We start from the raw sequence: 18,005 nt of genomic DNA, 5'->3' as shown, positions 1-18,005 counted from the left end.
TGCCAAGTTTGAGGGCAAACTTAGCTGTGCTCGGGCGTACCTGCTTGGGCCCTTGTGGCCACGCGGGAAGATCTGGGTCCCGTCTGGGCCCCATCCTTCCAGGAAAGGACCAGACTTAGCTTTCCCCGACTGCTCTGCCAGACTCCTTCCAGAATTCTATCAGCGCCTGGTCTCCTCCAGCTGCCTCCCCTCGTGTTCCAGGAAATGTGTAGGCCGCCCGAGGCGAAACGGGTAGAGAACTGGGGAGGGAGGGCCGATATGTGGGCCTAGAGAGGAGGGAGGGTCAACAGGCCCACGTCAGGTACAAGGGTGAACAGATGTGGGCCTCGTGAAAGGAAACCAAACTCTTCCCCAATTCCTGGGAGGGCTCCGGGTCAAGTTTTGTCGCCTAAGCCACTTCTCAACAGGGGGACGTACTGCCCTCTAGAGGATGTTTTGGAAATCCTTGAGGGTAATTTGTGGTTGTTTTAATATGTTGGGGGGTGGGGTGGGCAAGGAGGAGGTATTATTTATTTTTTCCTGGTATTGTTCAGGGTCTCGGGGCCAAAGATGCAGCACATACTGCAGTGACCAGGACAGGACTGCACAAAATGTCCCACAGCCCACACGCCTTGGAAAAGCCCCACTGGATACCAACATAGGTGAAAAACCCGTTCTTGTCTGCGGGAGCCCAGAACTCCACTTAATTGCACAAAAGAACACAAACTGGGGTGTTTTTTTTTAAAATCATTTTAAACACCGAATTTGCCAGAAATGCAACTGATGTGTAGATTGAAGGAACTTATCATTTGTTCTGTTCAGGGCTTTGCCAAGAGCTGCTCCCCTTTCCAGAAATCCGTGTCCTCTAAAACACTGCTGCTTAACGGTATCTGAGTTACCGACGCCTATCCGTTGGCTCATTTTGCTGTCGCGTTCACAGTGATTCTATATTAAGTCCAAGGCTCTGACTATTAGATTAGATGTGGAGCCATGCCTGCTATTACATATTAAAATATTTTCTATTTTATTATAAATTAATCTTTTGTTTCACCTTTATAATATCAGAGCATTAAACTTACTTTTTGAAATTAGGTATATAGTTTATATTGCATATGAATATCGTTCAGGAGAGTGAAAGGGGCACCGGACCGAGGGGGGTTGGGAACTAATGTCCTAAGCCTTTGGAAAGCCAGGCCCAGCACCAGCCTGAGGATTTGGGAATCTGCCTTTCTCCTGCCTCCATCCCTTTTCTCTCTAAAAGAGACCCCCAGGGGCGCCTGGGTGGATCGGTCGGTTAAGCGTCCGACTTCGGCTCAGGTCATGATCTCACGGTCCGTGGGTTCGAGCCCCGCGTCGGACTCTGAGCTGACAGCTCAGGGCCTGGAGCCTGTTTCAGATTCTGTGTCTCCCTCTCTCTGTGACCCTCCCCCGTTCATGCTCTGTCTCTCTCTGTCTCAAAAATAAACGTTAAAAAAAAAATTAAAAAAAAAATAAAAGAGACCCCCAAACATTACGGCCAGGCTGTGAGTCTTTAACAATGGGCTGGCCGCTCAGAGAGGGACCCCAAGGTAAATAATCGGGGCTCAGCCAGAGCCATACTTAATGCCTAGAAAGGAAAGCATCTTCAGGACAAAAGGATGGTGTCTGTATTGTGATGGCGTCTGTATCGTGAAGCAGCCAGTGACAGATGGAGATCCAGACCAGTGGACAGGGAGTTAGGTGTCCTGCGGGAGAGTTCCCCCACTTCCTTCAACGGAAAAGAGGAAGAAAAGGGAGGGAGGTAGAGATGGTGAGGCACTAGCACGGATAAGGCTTCGACTCCACGCAAAGTGCCTAGTGACGTGGTTTACCCACATTCTCAATTTCTTCTTTGGAAGACAGCTATGCTAACCACTATGCCACCAACGCTCAATTTCTTCTTTGAAATTCACCATAGGTTAGGTGCTAACTTAACCAAGCTCCAGGTTCTGAAGTCAGGTAATTTGTCCTAGATCACAGAGAGCTACAGCAGGAATTTAAACCAGGTCTGGTTTGATGCCTGTTTTAGGGTCTTGCCAAAAGCAGGGGTGAGTTCCTTCTCCAGGCCATTCCTAACTTGTGGTTCTTTCAGAATAAGCAAAGAGCTTCTGCTGAATCGTTATTTTACCCTAAAGCAATACTAAACAACATTCAAACACTAGAATCAACCCTTTACTTATGAGATTGCTCTTTCTCTCTCTCTCACTGCACATGCATGCACGCACGCACATGCGCGCGCGCGCACACACACACACACACACATACACACACTTGCTCATTCCCAGACTCCCTACTCTTCTGGGGGAAGCACGGCCATTTGGCTTCACCCACACTGGATAACTGCTTCCTAAGGAGGTGTTCTGATCGCTTTTATTTCCTGAGTGTGAATAACCAGGAGTGAGGAGATCCAGTGAGAACTCCACTGTCTTGGTGGAGCCTCTGGCTCAATGGACAAGACACTGTTTTTTAGCTGTAATTTCTCACAAGGACTTTGCAAGCATTGCACATTCCATTCATTTCAATTCATGGAAACTGTCTTCGGGGAAGGAATATATAACATAGATTTTGATAGAACTTCTTTTTTCCAGATTTTTTTGAGATACAATTGGCACATTACATTGTGTAAGTTTAGAGGATACAACCTGCTGATTTGACACATTTCTAAATTGCAAAATGGACACCATAGTATTAGCTACCACCGTCATTTGATCACATAGTTACCATTTCCGTTTTGTGGTGAGAACATTTAAGATCTACTCTCTTAGTAACATTCAAGTCTATGATACAGTATTATTAGCGAGTATCACTATGCTGTACATTAGATCCCCAAACTTGTTAATCTTATACTGGTGTAACTTCTATTGCACTACTGGGTATTTATCCAAGGGATACAGGTGTGCTGTTTCGAAGGGGCACATGCACCACAATGTTTATAGCAGCGCTATCGACAACAGCCAGAGTAGGGAAGGAGCCCAAATATCCACCGATGGATGAATGGATAAAGAAGATATGGTATATATATATACGTGGGGACAGTATATATATATATACACATATATATATATATACACATATACATATATATACGTGTATACACACACACAATGGAGTATTACTCGGCAATCAAAAAGAATGAAATTTTGCCATTTGCAACTACGTGGATGGAACTAGAGGGTATTATGCTAAGTGAAATTAGTCAGTTGGAGAAAGACAAATACCATATGACTTCACTCACATGAGGACTTTAAGAGACAAAACAGGTGACCAGAAGGGAAGGGAAACAAAAATAATATAAAAACAGGGAGGCGGACGGGGCACCCGAGTATCTCAGTCAGTTAAGCGTCCAACTTTGGCTCAGATCATGATCTCGAGGTTCGTGAGTTTGAGCCCCGAGTCGAGCTCTGTGCCGACGGCTCAGAGCCTGGAGCCTGCAACAGATTCTGTGTCCCTCTCTCTCTGCCCCTCCCCCACTTGCACTCTGTCTCTCTCTGTCTCTCAAAAATGAATGAGTGTTAAAAAAAATTAAAAAATAAAAACAGGGAGGGGGACAAAACATACGAGACTCTTAAACATAGAGAACAAAGCGTTGCTGGAGGGGTTGGGGGGGATGGGCTAAATGGGTAAGGGGCATTAAGGAATCTACTCCTGAAATCACTGTTGCACTATATGCTAACTAACTTAGATGTAAATTTAAAAATGAACAAATAAATTAAAAAATAAATAAAAATAAAATCTTTAGGGGCACCTGGGTGGTTCACTTGGTTAAGCGTCCAACTCTTGATTTTGGCTCAGATCATGATCTCACAGTTAGTAAGTTCAAGCCCCGGGTCGGGCTCTGCGCTGGCAGCACAGAGCCTCCTTGAGATTCTCTCTCTCTGCCCCTCCCCTCCCGGTGCATGCTCTCTCTCTCTTTCTCAAGAATAAGCATTTTTCAAAACTAAAATCTTTAAAATAAATAAAACCTTCTAGATGACTCCAAAGCACTTTCTAAGGAAAGAAGCTGTTATGGAAGGCTTTTCTGATTTGGGCCATAATTCCTTTCATTCTAACACCAGTCTAGTAATCTGACATTCAGTACATCTCTTGTACGGGTTCTGTTCCCAATTCCAGAGGGTTTGTTTTTGTGTGTGTATGATTTTCCCACACCACCATGCAATTCTCTGACACTAGCTGGGCATCCTACAATTCAACTCAATTCTAACACTGACACTGATAATGTCAGACCCACAGTTTACGGGCTTGGTCCTACAAAACTGCTCCTTGCCCCCTTCGGATGCCCGTTGGGAGTCCAAGGTTTTTACCTGGGCTTCTGACCCTGCTATATAGGTCATAGGTTTCAATAACCTCCTCCTTGGATTTGATTAATTTGCTAGAGCAGCTCACAGAATTCAGAAACATTTTACTTACTAGATTACTGGCTCATTCTAAAAAAACATCATGCTAGAACAGCCAGGTAGAACAGATACACGGGGCAATGTATGGGGAAGGGACAAGGAGCTTCCGTGCCCTTGCCAAGTACACCACTGTCCCCACACTTCCGAGGGTTTCCTAACCCAGAAGCTCTCCTTGTAGTTTTTTTGTTTTGTTTTGTTTTTAATGTTAGTTTATTTTTGAGACAGTGCAAGCTGGGGAGGGACAGAGAGGGGGACAGAGGATCTGAAGCGGGTTCTTCGCTGACACCAGTGAGCCCAATGCAGGACTCAACTCACCAACTGTGAGATCACGACCTGAGCTGAAGTCGTCACGCTCAACCCACTGAGCCACCCAGGCGCCCCTCCTTTTAAGCTTTTATGGAGGTTTCATTCCATAGACATGACTGATTAACTCATTGGCCACTGGTGATCGATTCAACCTTGAAGCCCCTGTCCCCTCTCTGGAGGTCAGGGGGATGGGACTGAAAGTTCCAAACCTCTAATCACTTGGCTGCTTCTCCCAACCCAGCATCATCTTTAGGTTAAGTAGAGCTTCCCTAACTTTGCCTCATTAACATAACAAATGATACCTTTATTGCAGTCATCAGGAAGTTCAAGAAACAGGACAAAGACCAAAGATGTGTGGTTTCTTTTAATTTTTAAAAATGTTTATTTTGGGGCGCCTGGGTGGCTCAGTCAGTTAAGCGTCCGACTCTGGCTCAAGTCATGATCTCACAGCTTGTGGGTTCGAGCCCCGCGTCGGGCTCTGGGCCTGGAGCCTGCTTCAGATTCTGTGTCTCCCTCTCTCTCTCTGCCCCTCTCCCACTCATGCTCTGTCTCTGCCTATCAAAAATAAAGAAACGTAATAATAAAAAAAATTTTTTTTAACGTTTATTTTTGAGAGAGAAAGAGAGTGCGCGCAAGCAGGGTAGGGGCAGAGAGAAAGGGGGACAGAGGATCCGAAGCAGGCTCTGTGCTGACAGCAGGACTCGAACTCCCAAACTGTGAGATCATGACCCCAGCCGAAGTCGGACGCTTAACTGACTGAGCCACCCAGTCACCCTGAACCAAGTGTTGTTTAATCCACTTAGCCATAAGATTGGGTATACACAATATCAGATTACCATTAATGGAAACTATATAAAAAAAAACAAGCTTTTTTTTTTTTTTTCCTCCAGAAGGTAAGTTGTATGAGCAGGAGGTTCAAGATCCTTTCACACTGCTCCTGCTGTATTGCTTCTCTTCCTCAATGCTTGACCAGTTGGCTGAATTAAAAAAAAATTTCAGCCTGGTTTATATGTGCTGGTAGTGCCCCAAAGCAAAGAGCTATAGGGGTGCCTGGCTGGCTCAATTGGAAAAGCATGAGACTTTTGCTCTTGGGGTCATGAGTTTGAGCCCCACATTAGGTGTAGAGATTATTAAAAAAAAAAAAAAATCTTCAAAAGGGAAGAGCTATACCATTACAGCCCCACTCAGGAGTGACACTGAAGGACAATGGTAAAGGAAAATTCTCTCAGTGAAGGAAAAAGACTAGTCTTGGTGGCCAGTACATTTGGTTGTTCACTGTCGGCAGTGAGCGATGGCCAGAGGTATAGATCTACCCTGACTCAAGGGTAGTTACTAATGGTTTGGCTGGATGGTCAGAGACCAGAAAGCACAGGGTTCTAACACTGGTGGCAAGGAAGCCTGGGGAAGAGACGTTCCAATGGAATGCTGAGAATGGGCTCAGACTGTGTGTGTCCACCAAGGGCCTCTGTCCTTGCTCACCCCGGTGCTTGCTCAATGGTCTCTTGAATAAAGTGGCCATGTTGACAGACATGGAGGCTATGAATGAGCTCAAAAACATGGATTTCTCTCTACCAAGGCTAATCTGGTTAGCGCTATTGCCGAATGCCAATATGTCAACAGCAGAGACCAACACTGAGTCCCTGATATGTACCATTCCCTGGGGGAACCAGCCAGACATCTGAATTGGTGGAAGCAATGAAAGTTGAATGAAAAGCATTGGTGAATTCACAGAATGCTTTACCCACAGTTGTAGCACTCCCTATAGCATTGTGTCTAATCGAGGAACTTACTGCATAGCAAAGGAAGGTGCGGTAATGGGATTGAAGTGGAATTCAGTGGTCTTACCACATACCCCACCATCCGGAATGAAGTGGTCTCACCATATCCCCCATCACCTGGAAGCCGATACCTGTTTGAAACATGGAAGGGCTTACTGAAGACCACAGCAACGGTTGGGAGACAACACCGAAGGAATGGAGTTCTGTCTCACAAGACGCAACCTACGCTTTGGATCAGAGACCATTATATGGTGTCGTCTCCCCTACTACAGCAGAGTATGTGGTTCAGAAGTCAGGGGTGGAAGTGGGGTGGTTCTTTCACTGTTACACCTAATAACCCCCTCACGGAATTTTTGTTTCTCTCAGCAACTTCGGGCTCTGTTGGTTTGAAGGACTTTGCTCCCAAACGGAGAATGTTTCCACCAGGGAACACGATGGTTCCATTGACTTGGAAGATGAGACTGTCACCTGGTCATTCGGGACTCCATGGACCACTGAACCAAGAGGTCCAGGGATTACTCAGCTGGCTGGTGTGGTTGATCCTGATAACCTGGGGGAATTTGGGTTGCTGCTGCCCACTGGGAGCAGCAAGAACTATTTCGGAGAACCCAGGGGATTCTCTGGGCCCACTTAGTACTTCCATGCCTAATAGTAAAGGTTAATGGAAAAACGTAGCAGCGGAAAAAAAGGCAGGACAATTGAGGGCTCAGACCTCGAGCCGGAAATGGAAGTTTGGGTCACTTTACCAGGTAAAGAACCTTGACTATCTGAGATTCTGGCTGAGGGCAGGGAAAATACGGAATGAATGGGGGAAGCAGTTCATAGATATCAATTATGGCTTCTTGATCAGTCACAGAAATGAGGACTATAGCGATGTGACAACATTTTCTATTTGCTTGTTTTAGATATGTGTTGGTCTAAATTAGCCATTTTATTCCGAGGAGTGACTAACGTAGCCAGATGAGCATCGTGACGGATGGCCTGTTTGAGGAGCTGTGAGGAGTGTGTGTAAGTCTGCGTGTGTGTGTAAGTCTGTGTGTGTAAGTCTGACTGCAGCCTCCCTACCCCACCCTCGCTCCACACATGAATAGTTGTCCAATTTCTTAGGTGTTTTCAGGCAGGGTAGCAAATTCATACACTAAGAGTCGTCAGGCAGGTAGGGAAGTGAGCAGTGAGTATGGAGGCCTCACTTGAAGTCGGGGGAGGGGAAGCAATATTCAACTTGAGATGATTGTTGCCCTGTGACCATCAAATGTAGCTTTCATTTGGATAAACAAATAACACATCATGTGGGACAAACAAAAGATGTCTTCCAGGTTGCTTCTTTTTTTTAAAATTTTTTTTAATGTTTATTTATTTTTGAGACAGAGAGAGACAGAGCATGAACGGGGGAGGGTCAGAGAGAGAGGGAGACACAGGATCTGAAACAGGCTCCGGGCTCTGAGCTGTCAGCACAGAGCCCGATGCGGGGCTCGAACTCACAGACCGTGAGATCGTGACCTGAGCCGAAGTCGGCCGCTTAACCGACTGAGCCACCCAGGCGCCCCCCAGGTTGCTTCAATCTCTACTTTAGGACGAATTCATGATTTCTCAAATAGGGAGGAGAAACATGAGGATAGAGTTTCAAGGAAGCCAAGAATTAGAGTGGTACCAGAAAGAGGAAGTGGTTGATAATGTTGAATGTTGAGAGACAGGTGCATATGAGTGGGGGGGTGGGGGCTGGGGAGTGGAGGGGTGGGACAAGGGGAGGAGGGGCAGAGGGAGAGAGAGAGAGAAAGAGAGAGAGAGAGAGAGAGAGAGAGAGTGCGAGCGCTCGTGCACTTAAGTGGGGGAGGGGTAGAAGGAGACAGAGAATCTTAGGCAGGCTCTCGTTCATCATGGAGTCCGATGCAGGGCTCGATCCCACGACCCTGGAATCATGACCTGAGCCGAAATCAAAAGTTGGTTCCTCAACTGACTGAGTCACCCAGGTGCCCCTAGTTTCATTTCTAATATATTGTTCCGTTAAAGTGGTTCAAGATTTTATGCGCTTATTATAAGATTTCTGAACTTCCTGACTTGCTTAAAAGACTTCCTCATCTGGAGATTAAACAAATATTTTTATACATGATGTGTTATTTGTTTATCCAAATGAAAGCTACATTTGATTGTCACAGGTCAACAATCATCTTAAGTTGAATATTGCTTCCCTCCCCCACTTTTGATATTTGTATATATATATATATATATATATATATATTTTACATTTGATTTTAATTTTGAATACAAAACGATAAAGATCTTACTTTGTTTTCTTCCAGACACACATGTCAATTATGCTGATATCTTTTATTAAATAATCCATTTATTTACTACTGAACTAGAATGTTTCATAATATAATATAGCCTCACACTTATTTGCATGTTTCTGGACTCTGTAGTCTGTTCCACTGGTAAGGACTCTTCAGCTCAGACTCTCAACTTCATTGAGTTGTGACTAAACTTCTTCTCCCCCCCTAAAAAAGCTATATGGCCTCTATTAGCCTTGATTTTCCATTTTTTTGGCATTGTGATAAAATACCCTTAACATAAAATCTACGATCTTGGGGCACCTGGGTGGCTCAGTCGGTAGAGCGTCCGGACTCCTGATTTTGGCGCAGGTCACGATCTCATGGTTCAGTTCCTGGAACAGAGCCCCGCAACGGGCTCTGTGCTCAGAGTGTGGAGCCTGCTGGGGATTCTGTCTCTCCCTTTCTCTCTGCCCCTCCCCTACTCACTCTCTCTCTCAAAATAAATATATGTTTATAATATAAAAGAAATAAATACACTTAAAAAATTTACCATCTTAACTATTTTTTTTTGTACAGTTCAGCGGTATTACGCACATCTGTAATACTCTGCAGCCGTCACCATTTTCCGTCACCATAACTCTTCGTCTGATAAAACTGAAACTCTACACCTATTAAACAATAACTCCTCTGTCTCCCCTTCCCTCAGTCCCCGGAAACCACCATTCTACTCTCTGTCTGGACGATCGGGACTACTCTAAGTACATATCCTATAAGTGGAATCACACGATAGTTGTCTTTTTTGTGACTGGCTTATTTTACATAGCATAGTGTCCTCAAGTTCAATCACGTTGTAGCATAAGTCAGAATTTTCTTCCTTTCTGAAGAATAGTCAATTTCATGCATATACCACATTTTGCTTCTCTGATCACCCATCCACAGACATTTGGGTTGCTTCCACACTTTAGCTGCTGTGAATAATACTGTTGGGAACAGGGCTGCACAAATACCTCTTTAAGGCCCTGCTTGCAATCCTTTTGGGTATACATCCAAAAGCTGAATTGTTGAATCATATGGTAATTCTATATTTCATTATTTAAAAAATCTCCATATTGTTTTCCCCAGGGGCTGTACCAAATTACATTCCCACCAACAGGGTACAAGGCCTCTAATTTTTCCACATCCTCTCCAGCACTTGTCATTGTGTTTTGTTTTGTTGGGTTTTTTTAATGTTTATTTATTTTTGACAGAGAGAGAGAGAGAGAGAGAGAGAGCATGAGTGGGGGAGGGGAAGAGAGACAGAGGGAGACACAGACTCTGAAGCAGCCTCCAGGCTCTGTCAGCCCAGAGCCCAACGTGGGGCTCAAACTCACAGACCGTGAGATCATGACCTGAGCCGAAGTCGGATGCTCAACCGAGCCACCCAGGTGCCCCTTGTTTTGGTTTTTTGATAGGAGCCATCCTAATGGGTGTGAAGTGGTTTATCTCATTGTGGTTTTGATTTGCATTTATCCAATGAAATCTATTAGCTTTTGTAATAAAATGAATTTGGGTTAATTTTTCTTTATAAAAAAGTAGAAGACCGGGCTGCCTGGGTGGCTCAGTTAGTTGCGCGTCCGACTCTTGATTTCAGGCTCAGGTCTTGATCCCAGAGTTATGGGATCTAGCCCTGTGTTGGGGGCTCTGGGTTGAGCATGAAGCCTGCTTAAGATTCTCTCTCTGTCTCTCTCTCTCTTACTCTCTCTCACTCTGCTCCTCTCCACCCCCACTTGTGCACACTGTCTCTCTAAAATAAAAAAAAAAAATGTTTTTTAATAAAAAAATAAAAAAGCAGAAGACATGGCTTGAAATAAATGAAAGCACTCTGGATTTGGGCAAAGCCGGTGTTAAAAAAATCTTATCTTTAACCTCTTAATAAGGTGAAGAAATGACTTGCAGGAATCTTGGGGTTTTTTTTGCCATCAGTGACCCCCCAGGAAACTTTTATATATATCTTTCCACAATCATCTTAGTATCCCAGGCCATTAATGGTGTACCTACGTTAGCATACCAACAAACTAGATAATGAGGTATTAATAGCATAGCTAAAATAATGCACCAACTAAAGTTACACATGCCTGTGTTGGTAGGGGGAATGGGATTTATGCTAATTCGTAAAGTGTAATCCTTTAGGCAAGATGTAGAAATATCTTCAAGCAATCTTTTTAGAGAGGGAGACAGTGGGGAGGGGGAGAGAGAGAGGGGGAGAGGGAGAGAGAGAAAGAGAGAGAAAGAGACAATTCCAAGCAGGCTCCATGATCAGTGAGGAGCCTGCTGTGGGGCTCAATCCCATGACCTTGGGATCATGACCTGAGCCGAAATCAAGAGCCGGGCACTCAACCAACTAAGTCACCCAGGCGCCCCTGTAGAAACATCTTTAAAAGACTGATCCTTAATATCTTAGTTGCATATCCATTTATGGTTTACAAAGGTTTCCATATACAGGATCTCATTTGCTTCTCAAAAAAATTAAGCAGGGCAGGTATCATCTCAATTTACAAAGGCAGAAACAGAAAAGTCAAATAACCAGCCATGGGCCACACAGATGGGTGGGCATATTTTAAAAACTCAGATCTTGGTAAAGAGGGAGTCTGTGTTCTAACCCATGTAAACACAGAGGCTGATACACAGTTCAGCACACAGGATAAACTCACTGGATATTTGCTGAAGGCGTCTTGGGAGCCTATTTCAGAGTTCTTTCCACTGTACTATGGAAGGTCCGTAACATAAAGCCAAATTCTTAACAACCGAAACCAGGTGATGAGGAAGAGGACTGGGAGAGGGGAAGGATGGGGGAACGTAGGGGGCCGGGGATGGAATAGGGGGCAGGGATATTCCCAGGAGAATGAGGAAGTTGGAGATGGAGGCAGCACTTCTGGAAATGTCAGTGTTTATTAAACATTTAAGGACATTTGGGAGTTTGAGAAGAAATATACAGAATGTAGAAAAATCCTAAGAGTCCCCTGTGGCTGGGAGTGCAGCCTTCCCCTCCCCCCCCACTTCCCGTTTATTTTTCCTTTCTGTTTGGTTGTTTAAAGCCCTTTCTTAAGGCTTATTTGCCCCGTCCTCAATGCCCTGACCTGTGAGGATTCTTTGTCTCTCTCTGTCTCTCCTTCCCCATGACCTCGAGTCCCAGAACGGTGCCCTAAAGTGGTCAGGGGCACCAGTCCTGTAGCTGAGGATTGAGGACCAGGGGCCCCTCTGCTTGGGCTAGCTCTCCATGAAGGATTTAATGGGGAGGGGGGAGGGGGAAATGCAAAAACCACATGACGTCATTGGTACTCAGTCATGGGGGGAGGGCGCCGGTAAACAAACAAACAAGACTGGATTAAAAAATAAAAAATAACTAACAACCTAAATAAACCCTGAAGGAGAGTCTGATCTGGATGTTCTGGGTGTTAGCCGGGAGGACAGAATATGGAGCTGGGCCACCTGATGAAGGGGAGGGAGGGTCAGAAAGAAAAGAAGGAGGGACAGGCCGGGTGCCGCAAGGGATGGGAGCGCCAGGTGGCCTGGAGCTGAGGCACGGGGTATCAAGGTCCCTTTCTTCTCGGTGCCAGAGGGACGGGCACCAAACACACAGTCCTTGGGGCCGGTGAAGGGGAGGGTGAGGCCCCTGGGTTCCCAGAAAGCCGTGGGTGCAGGTGGGGGGAGATGGGAGGGGCCTGGGGCATGAACTTTGGAATGAAACTTACATCTCAAAGGGTGCTGAGGGCAGGGCAGGGCTGGGGAGTTAAGGAGGAAAGCACCTAGACGGGGGGAAGAAGAGGAGCCTAGGTCCCCCTGCTCTGGGAGGGCCCAGGGGGGTGGTCACTTGTCGGAGTCCAGACCCATCATGTTCTTGAGGGCGTTCTTGAGGCTGGTTCTGCTGGGGGACTTGACCGCAGGCCGGAGCTCCGAGCTCTGGTCATCCTTCCGCAGTTCCATCTCTATGACCACCACCTGAGAGCCTTTGGTGGGCTCCCGCCCTGACCCCCGACCCCCCGCCCGGCCCGCTAACCGCTATTTCTTATCCTTGCGAGACTCCCCCAGCCCCTTGGCCTTCTTTTCACTGGCAGCTTTGGTGCTTCTGCTGTGGTCCAGCATGGCATACAGCGCTGGCGTCTGCAGGGAGGGGGTCACACCTCAGTCACCCTTCTGGGGGGGCCCAGCCCCACCCTGGTCCCATCCCATCCCTTACTGCTGCCAGGTAGCTCCGCGCCTTGTCCAGGCCCCGAGTTCCACTGACCTGCCGGCCGCGCTTCGAGTCCTTCGCAGCCTTGTGCAATTTCCCCTTCTCCATGGCGCTGCAGGGAAAGGCGGTGCTGTGGGTTTGCCCCGCTCCAGGCCCCCCTGGAGAGCAGCTATAGCTTCCTCCTCCCTTTGCCGCTCCCCCCCCCCCAAGAAGTTTCTGCCCCGATGGGGAACAGCGGGGTTAAAGGGAGGGTCGCCAGGCTCCCCTTACCTGAGCCTCCTCTGCAGGGCCGCCTGTCTGCGTAGCCAGCAGTATCGGGTCAGATAGAAAAGCAGCAGCAGCAACAGCACCACCCCCAAGACACCGCCGATCACAGCTCCCAGCACCACCCCGTACCTCGTAGGCACTAGGAGGGGAGGGAAAACAAGTAAAGGGGTGAGCGGGGCCACGCACCTTTGGGTTCCTAGCCCCACACCCATTCCCTGCCGTTTCCGACGTACAGCGCTCAGCCACGGCTGTCTTCTGCCCGCCCTCCCAGAGCCTGAAGGGCATTAGCCCAGGTATTTTGCCTCTTCCCCCAGCCCTTCCCCCCCCCCCACCCCCAGTCCTCCCTGTATTGCCAGACCCCCTGGGCCATCTCCTCTCACACCTTTTTCAAAGACATAGAGTGTGACCTGAGAAGTCTTGCCCACTATGTCTGGTGGGTTTTTGACGTCACAGGTGAAAGTGCCGTTGTCACTGTAGTCCAGGTTGTGTATGACAATAGAGCCATCCTTCCAGTGAGGGTCCCCTACCCACTGGATGCGCTCTTTGAAGGTCCCCACCTCGTCAATGTAGGGTTGTCCCTTGGCATAGTGGAAGATCTATGAGGAATGAGGGGAAGTATGTGGGTCTAGCCTCAGGGTAAGGGCTCCTGGGCTGGAGAGGGTAGTTGGGGGTGGGGGAGACAGTGTAGATAAGCCCTAGTCAGATGGCTACTTACCTTGCCACAGTTAGGGTTAGGGCTCAAAGGATGTCCCCTCGGTTGCCCAAGTGCTCTTTTCTGTTGTTCTTCAGAGCACCGTTTGGTTATCCAATCCCAGGACGCCCCCAGGCACTCACCGAGATAGCATCGCGGCCCCCTTCGGGCTGGTAGCGCCAGGTAAAGGAGATGTCATCTGAGATCCACTCGCTGGACCAGAACGAGCAATGCAGGGTCACCCGGGAGCCCACGGCGCCATGGACCTCCTTGTCCGTGTAAACCACAATGGCCTGGGCCAGGGGGAGCACTGCAAGCAGAGAGGAGAGTCAGATGGGCGCCCGGGACCCACTAAGGGATCCAGAGGAAGCGAGACCAATAGGAAGCCAAGGGCTGAGTAGAGACCACAGCAAAGCTGGGGCAGAAATGATTCACTGTCAAGCCCGGATTTCTCTGGGCCAGCTGAAGAGTTAGGCAGAAATGCTGCACTGGGTTCAAGTTCAGTGTGTTCATAAGAAGAAATGAAATCAGCAGTAACAGAACTCTCTTGAGGACTTCCAGAAGGTGGATTCTGTCTCCAAGTCTCCCTTTCCCTTTGGGTCAGTATTTAACTCTTAAGGTACCCCTAAGATGCAGGCTTAAAAAAATTTTAATTTATAAGTTATATGGTAATACATATTGCATTCTTTTTTAGAAACCATTCAAATAGAGATAAAGCTAAAGTCTTTCTTTTAAAAAAAATTTTTTTTAATGCTTATTTATTTCTGAGACAGAGAGAGAGCATGAGTCAGGGAGGGGCAGAGAGAGAGGGGGAGACACAGAATCAGAAGCAGGCTCCAGGCTCTGAGCTGTCAGCACAGAGCCCGACGTGGGGCTTGAACTCACAAACCGCAAGATCATGACCTGAGCCAAAGTCAGACGCTCAACCGACTGAGCCACCCAGGCGCCCCGCTAGAGTCTTTCTTGATGCCTCCCCCAACAAATGCTTTTCCTGTAGTCCCCTCCCAAATATGACCACTGTCGATCAGTTTAGTAAGTAACCGTTTTCTATGTATCGAGTGCAGTGTAAACCCAACAAACTCAAAACATGAAATAGTTTTGTCTTATGGAGCTTTTCTTTCCTTTTTGCGATACATTGCATTATATTGTACTTGGCTTTTTTCACTTAAGAGGATGTATAATATGCCTATGTGTCTGAGGGAACTTCCCATGTTGATTCATAGAGATCAATCTTATTTTTAACAGCTGCGTAGTATTTCACGGCATCACACATTCAAATTTCTCACAGAAAAAAAATGAAGATAATTAAGACTGTTTTTTCCTGGCCCAACTGTCCTCGCTGCTGCATCCCTGGTTGCCATACAGCTTGCTGTCGACTGGGAGGTCAGGGAGCTTCTCAGGGGAAGTTGGGTACAGAGGAAGATCCCAAGCTCAGAGCTCAGATGGCTTTGCATGTGAGCCCTCTGTGGCTTGACCCTTGTCACCCTCCTCTTGGCCATGCTGGCCCAGTGCCACTCCCAAGACTCACCCACACAAGGAAGGCCATTCCAGGGAGATTATGTGTGTGGGCTGGCCCGGGGTGGGGGCAACTGTAGACCCTTTTGTTCTATGGGAGGGGGAGGAAGCGACCAAACAAACAGAGACCCATTGTCTGACCAATGTTGGGGGCTCCTGCCATCCCCAGACCCCATCACCACCCCCCACTCCTGCTCCATAGTCTCAAATCTCCCACCTCAGCATGCAAGATCAGTGGCCCGCTTCTCCTTAGAGGTCTCTTGGGAATCCCAAATGCAACAACGAAGGTTATTCATTGGATCTAACTTCTATTCCTCCTGTTCTAACATCAACCACTGCCCTTCAGCCCTGCTCAATGGTACTATGAGAGGGACAGGTGCTAGAACAGAACCCTCTTCCTTATTCTCCAACACTCCTTCTCCCCATTGCCCTCACTATGACCTTCTCCAACTCCTTATCTTTAACATTTTCTCTGGGTGTCCCAGACTAGTCCAGCACAGCACCCAGAAGGGTCTGGATTCTGGGGTCAGGACTCAAAGAGCTGATATTCTGAGCCATTCTCCCCAACCCCCAATTTGCCTACTACTCATCTATTGTGTTAGGCTTTGGGGCCGTTTGGAGAAGGGAACTGTCCATTCAAATATCCCTACTTTTGACTTTCACTTGCCCACCCAACATCTGCCATGGGGTGAGAAAGGGTTTGGCCACCTTATAAAGGAAGACTGCTTTAGATGGACAAGATCTTAGAATCTCATAGAACCTCCCTCCTACTCCTTTTGCCTGCATAATAGACAATGGATCCACAGAGAGAAACTGAGGCACCAAGAGACAAAGATTCGAGGAGTTGGGACCACAGACCTTGGGCTCCTTCCTTAGATCACGTTCCCCGACCTTCCTATTCAGGGGAACTAAGGTTAAGTACCTCAGGCACTGCTAGGGAATGATTAGGTACCCGACCCAGGTGTCTGTCCTGTTCCTTACCACACCATAACACTGCTTCCCACCAGGTGCTCAGCATGGCTTTGGGGGCATGTTACTACCTTCCAACCTGGGTCCAGTCAGGTCCACCTCAGGGAAGCTCTCTACGCTCTTTTACCTTCTCCCTTCACAGAATACCTTTATTGTCTCCCTCTAAGCTATATATATTTTTTCTCCGACTATAATATCACCTTCCTGCTCCTGCTCACTCTTTGGTGGCGGTGGGGCATGCAGTGAAGGCAGGGAGAAGGTTGCTGAGAGGCAAGCTGAGCTCCAGGGCTCCCAGACTGGGGTGGCTCCACTTACCCAAAGAGGAGAAGAGCAGCGCAGCCAGGATAGGACTGGGGCTGGACGAGGGAGCCCCAGGAGCCATAGCTGGGGCAGGGGCAAGGGCTCGGAGCGTCTGTGGGGATGGGAGAGTGGGGGACAAGGAACTGAGCGGGGGGTTCCTGGAATCCGCTTAAAATCCCCTGGGGCCCCAGTATGAGGGGGCTGTCCTGAGCCAGTAACCAATTACAGCCTGGCATGTGCAGTTGAGAGGTGGTGGGGAGGGGGGAAGAGTACAGGGAGCAGAAGGGGCATTGTGTCCTCTCGGTGGAGGGGTGGGGGGACACATACCACCCCATACACAGAGGGCTTTGTGTCTGATGGCCTCCCCCTGCCCTAGGCTGGAATGCCTGGGGGGGGGGGGAGGTGAGGGAGAGGGACAGAAAAAGGGACATAAACACACTTCTCCGAGGGATAGATGGGCAGGGGAACCTGAATCCTTAGGCCATGAGAGGGAATTTCTCTATAGCCTCCTTCCCAGAGAATGGCTCCCCCAGAGAACTCTGAAAATGGGATATCCCTTGTCTTTTTTTAATTTTAATTTTTAATTTTTTCGATGACTGCTGGTTGCATTATAGGCTTCTTGAGATGACCAGGTCATTTGGGAGTCCTTCCCCCCACCCCCCATCTCCCTGCATCCTGGGTGATTCTTCCCTGATAGAAGCTTTCTCCACTGGAAAATATCCAGGAAATAATTTCCCCGAGCTTTCCCTCTTTGTCAGGGAATCTTTCAATGCCTCATGCTGCAGTTTAAGTCCATTGCGGTTTAGGACAAGGCAACACAATTGTATTGAATGCCAGCTATATGTAAAGTATGGGTTTGTGGGTAACAGAAAGAGGAATAAAAATTAAGTTTCTCCTTGAAGGAGTTTAAAATCTAGTTGGCGGGGGGCAGAGAGGGGAGGACCAAAGGACAAATCCATCAGTACCCAACGTGATCAACCATCATGCTTGCCATAGCAGAGTGATGAACCAAGTGCTTAGTATACCAAGGAGGGCACAACCAGATCTGCTTGAACATGCGTAGTAGTTCACAAACATCCAGGAGATTAAGTTAGTAACGGAGGGTTAAAAACAAAACTAAACCATTTACTAAATGAAGTTCAGAGGCAGGGGAGTTGTGTCTGGAAGGCAACTTTAGATATGGACCAGCTTTGAAGGATGTGTGCCATTTTGAAGAAAAGGAATGGGTAGTGAAGTTATCCAGGCAGATATAGCAAAAGCAAAAACAAAGACAGAAGAAAATGTGTGTGTGTGTGTGTGTGTGTGTGT

General features: G+C 47.5%; 1 protein-coding gene across 1 annotated transcript; it reads right to left on the bottom strand.

The window, feature by feature from the left end:
* Positions 1-11,573: 11,573 nt before the first annotated feature.
* Positions 11,574-16,841, bottom strand: MPZ (myelin protein zero). The gene is given in 6 exon segments (XM_049635292.1): positions 11,574-12,885; positions 13,010-13,067; positions 13,226-13,361; positions 13,605-13,818; positions 14,057-14,223; positions 16,713-16,841. Coding segments are annotated over 6 exon segments (936 nt in total). The 5' UTR covers positions 16,780-16,841; the 3' UTR covers positions 11,574-12,591.
* Between the last annotated feature and the right edge of the window lie 1,164 nt (positions 16,842-18,005).

The sequence above is a fragment of the Panthera uncia genome, chromosome F1 (assembly GCF_023721935.1).
Source record: "Panthera uncia isolate 11264 chromosome F1, Puncia_PCG_1.0, whole genome shotgun sequence".
NCBI lineage: Eukaryota > Metazoa > Chordata > Mammalia > Carnivora > Felidae > Panthera > Panthera uncia.
This window is presented reverse-complemented; position numbering and strand designations above follow the sequence as displayed.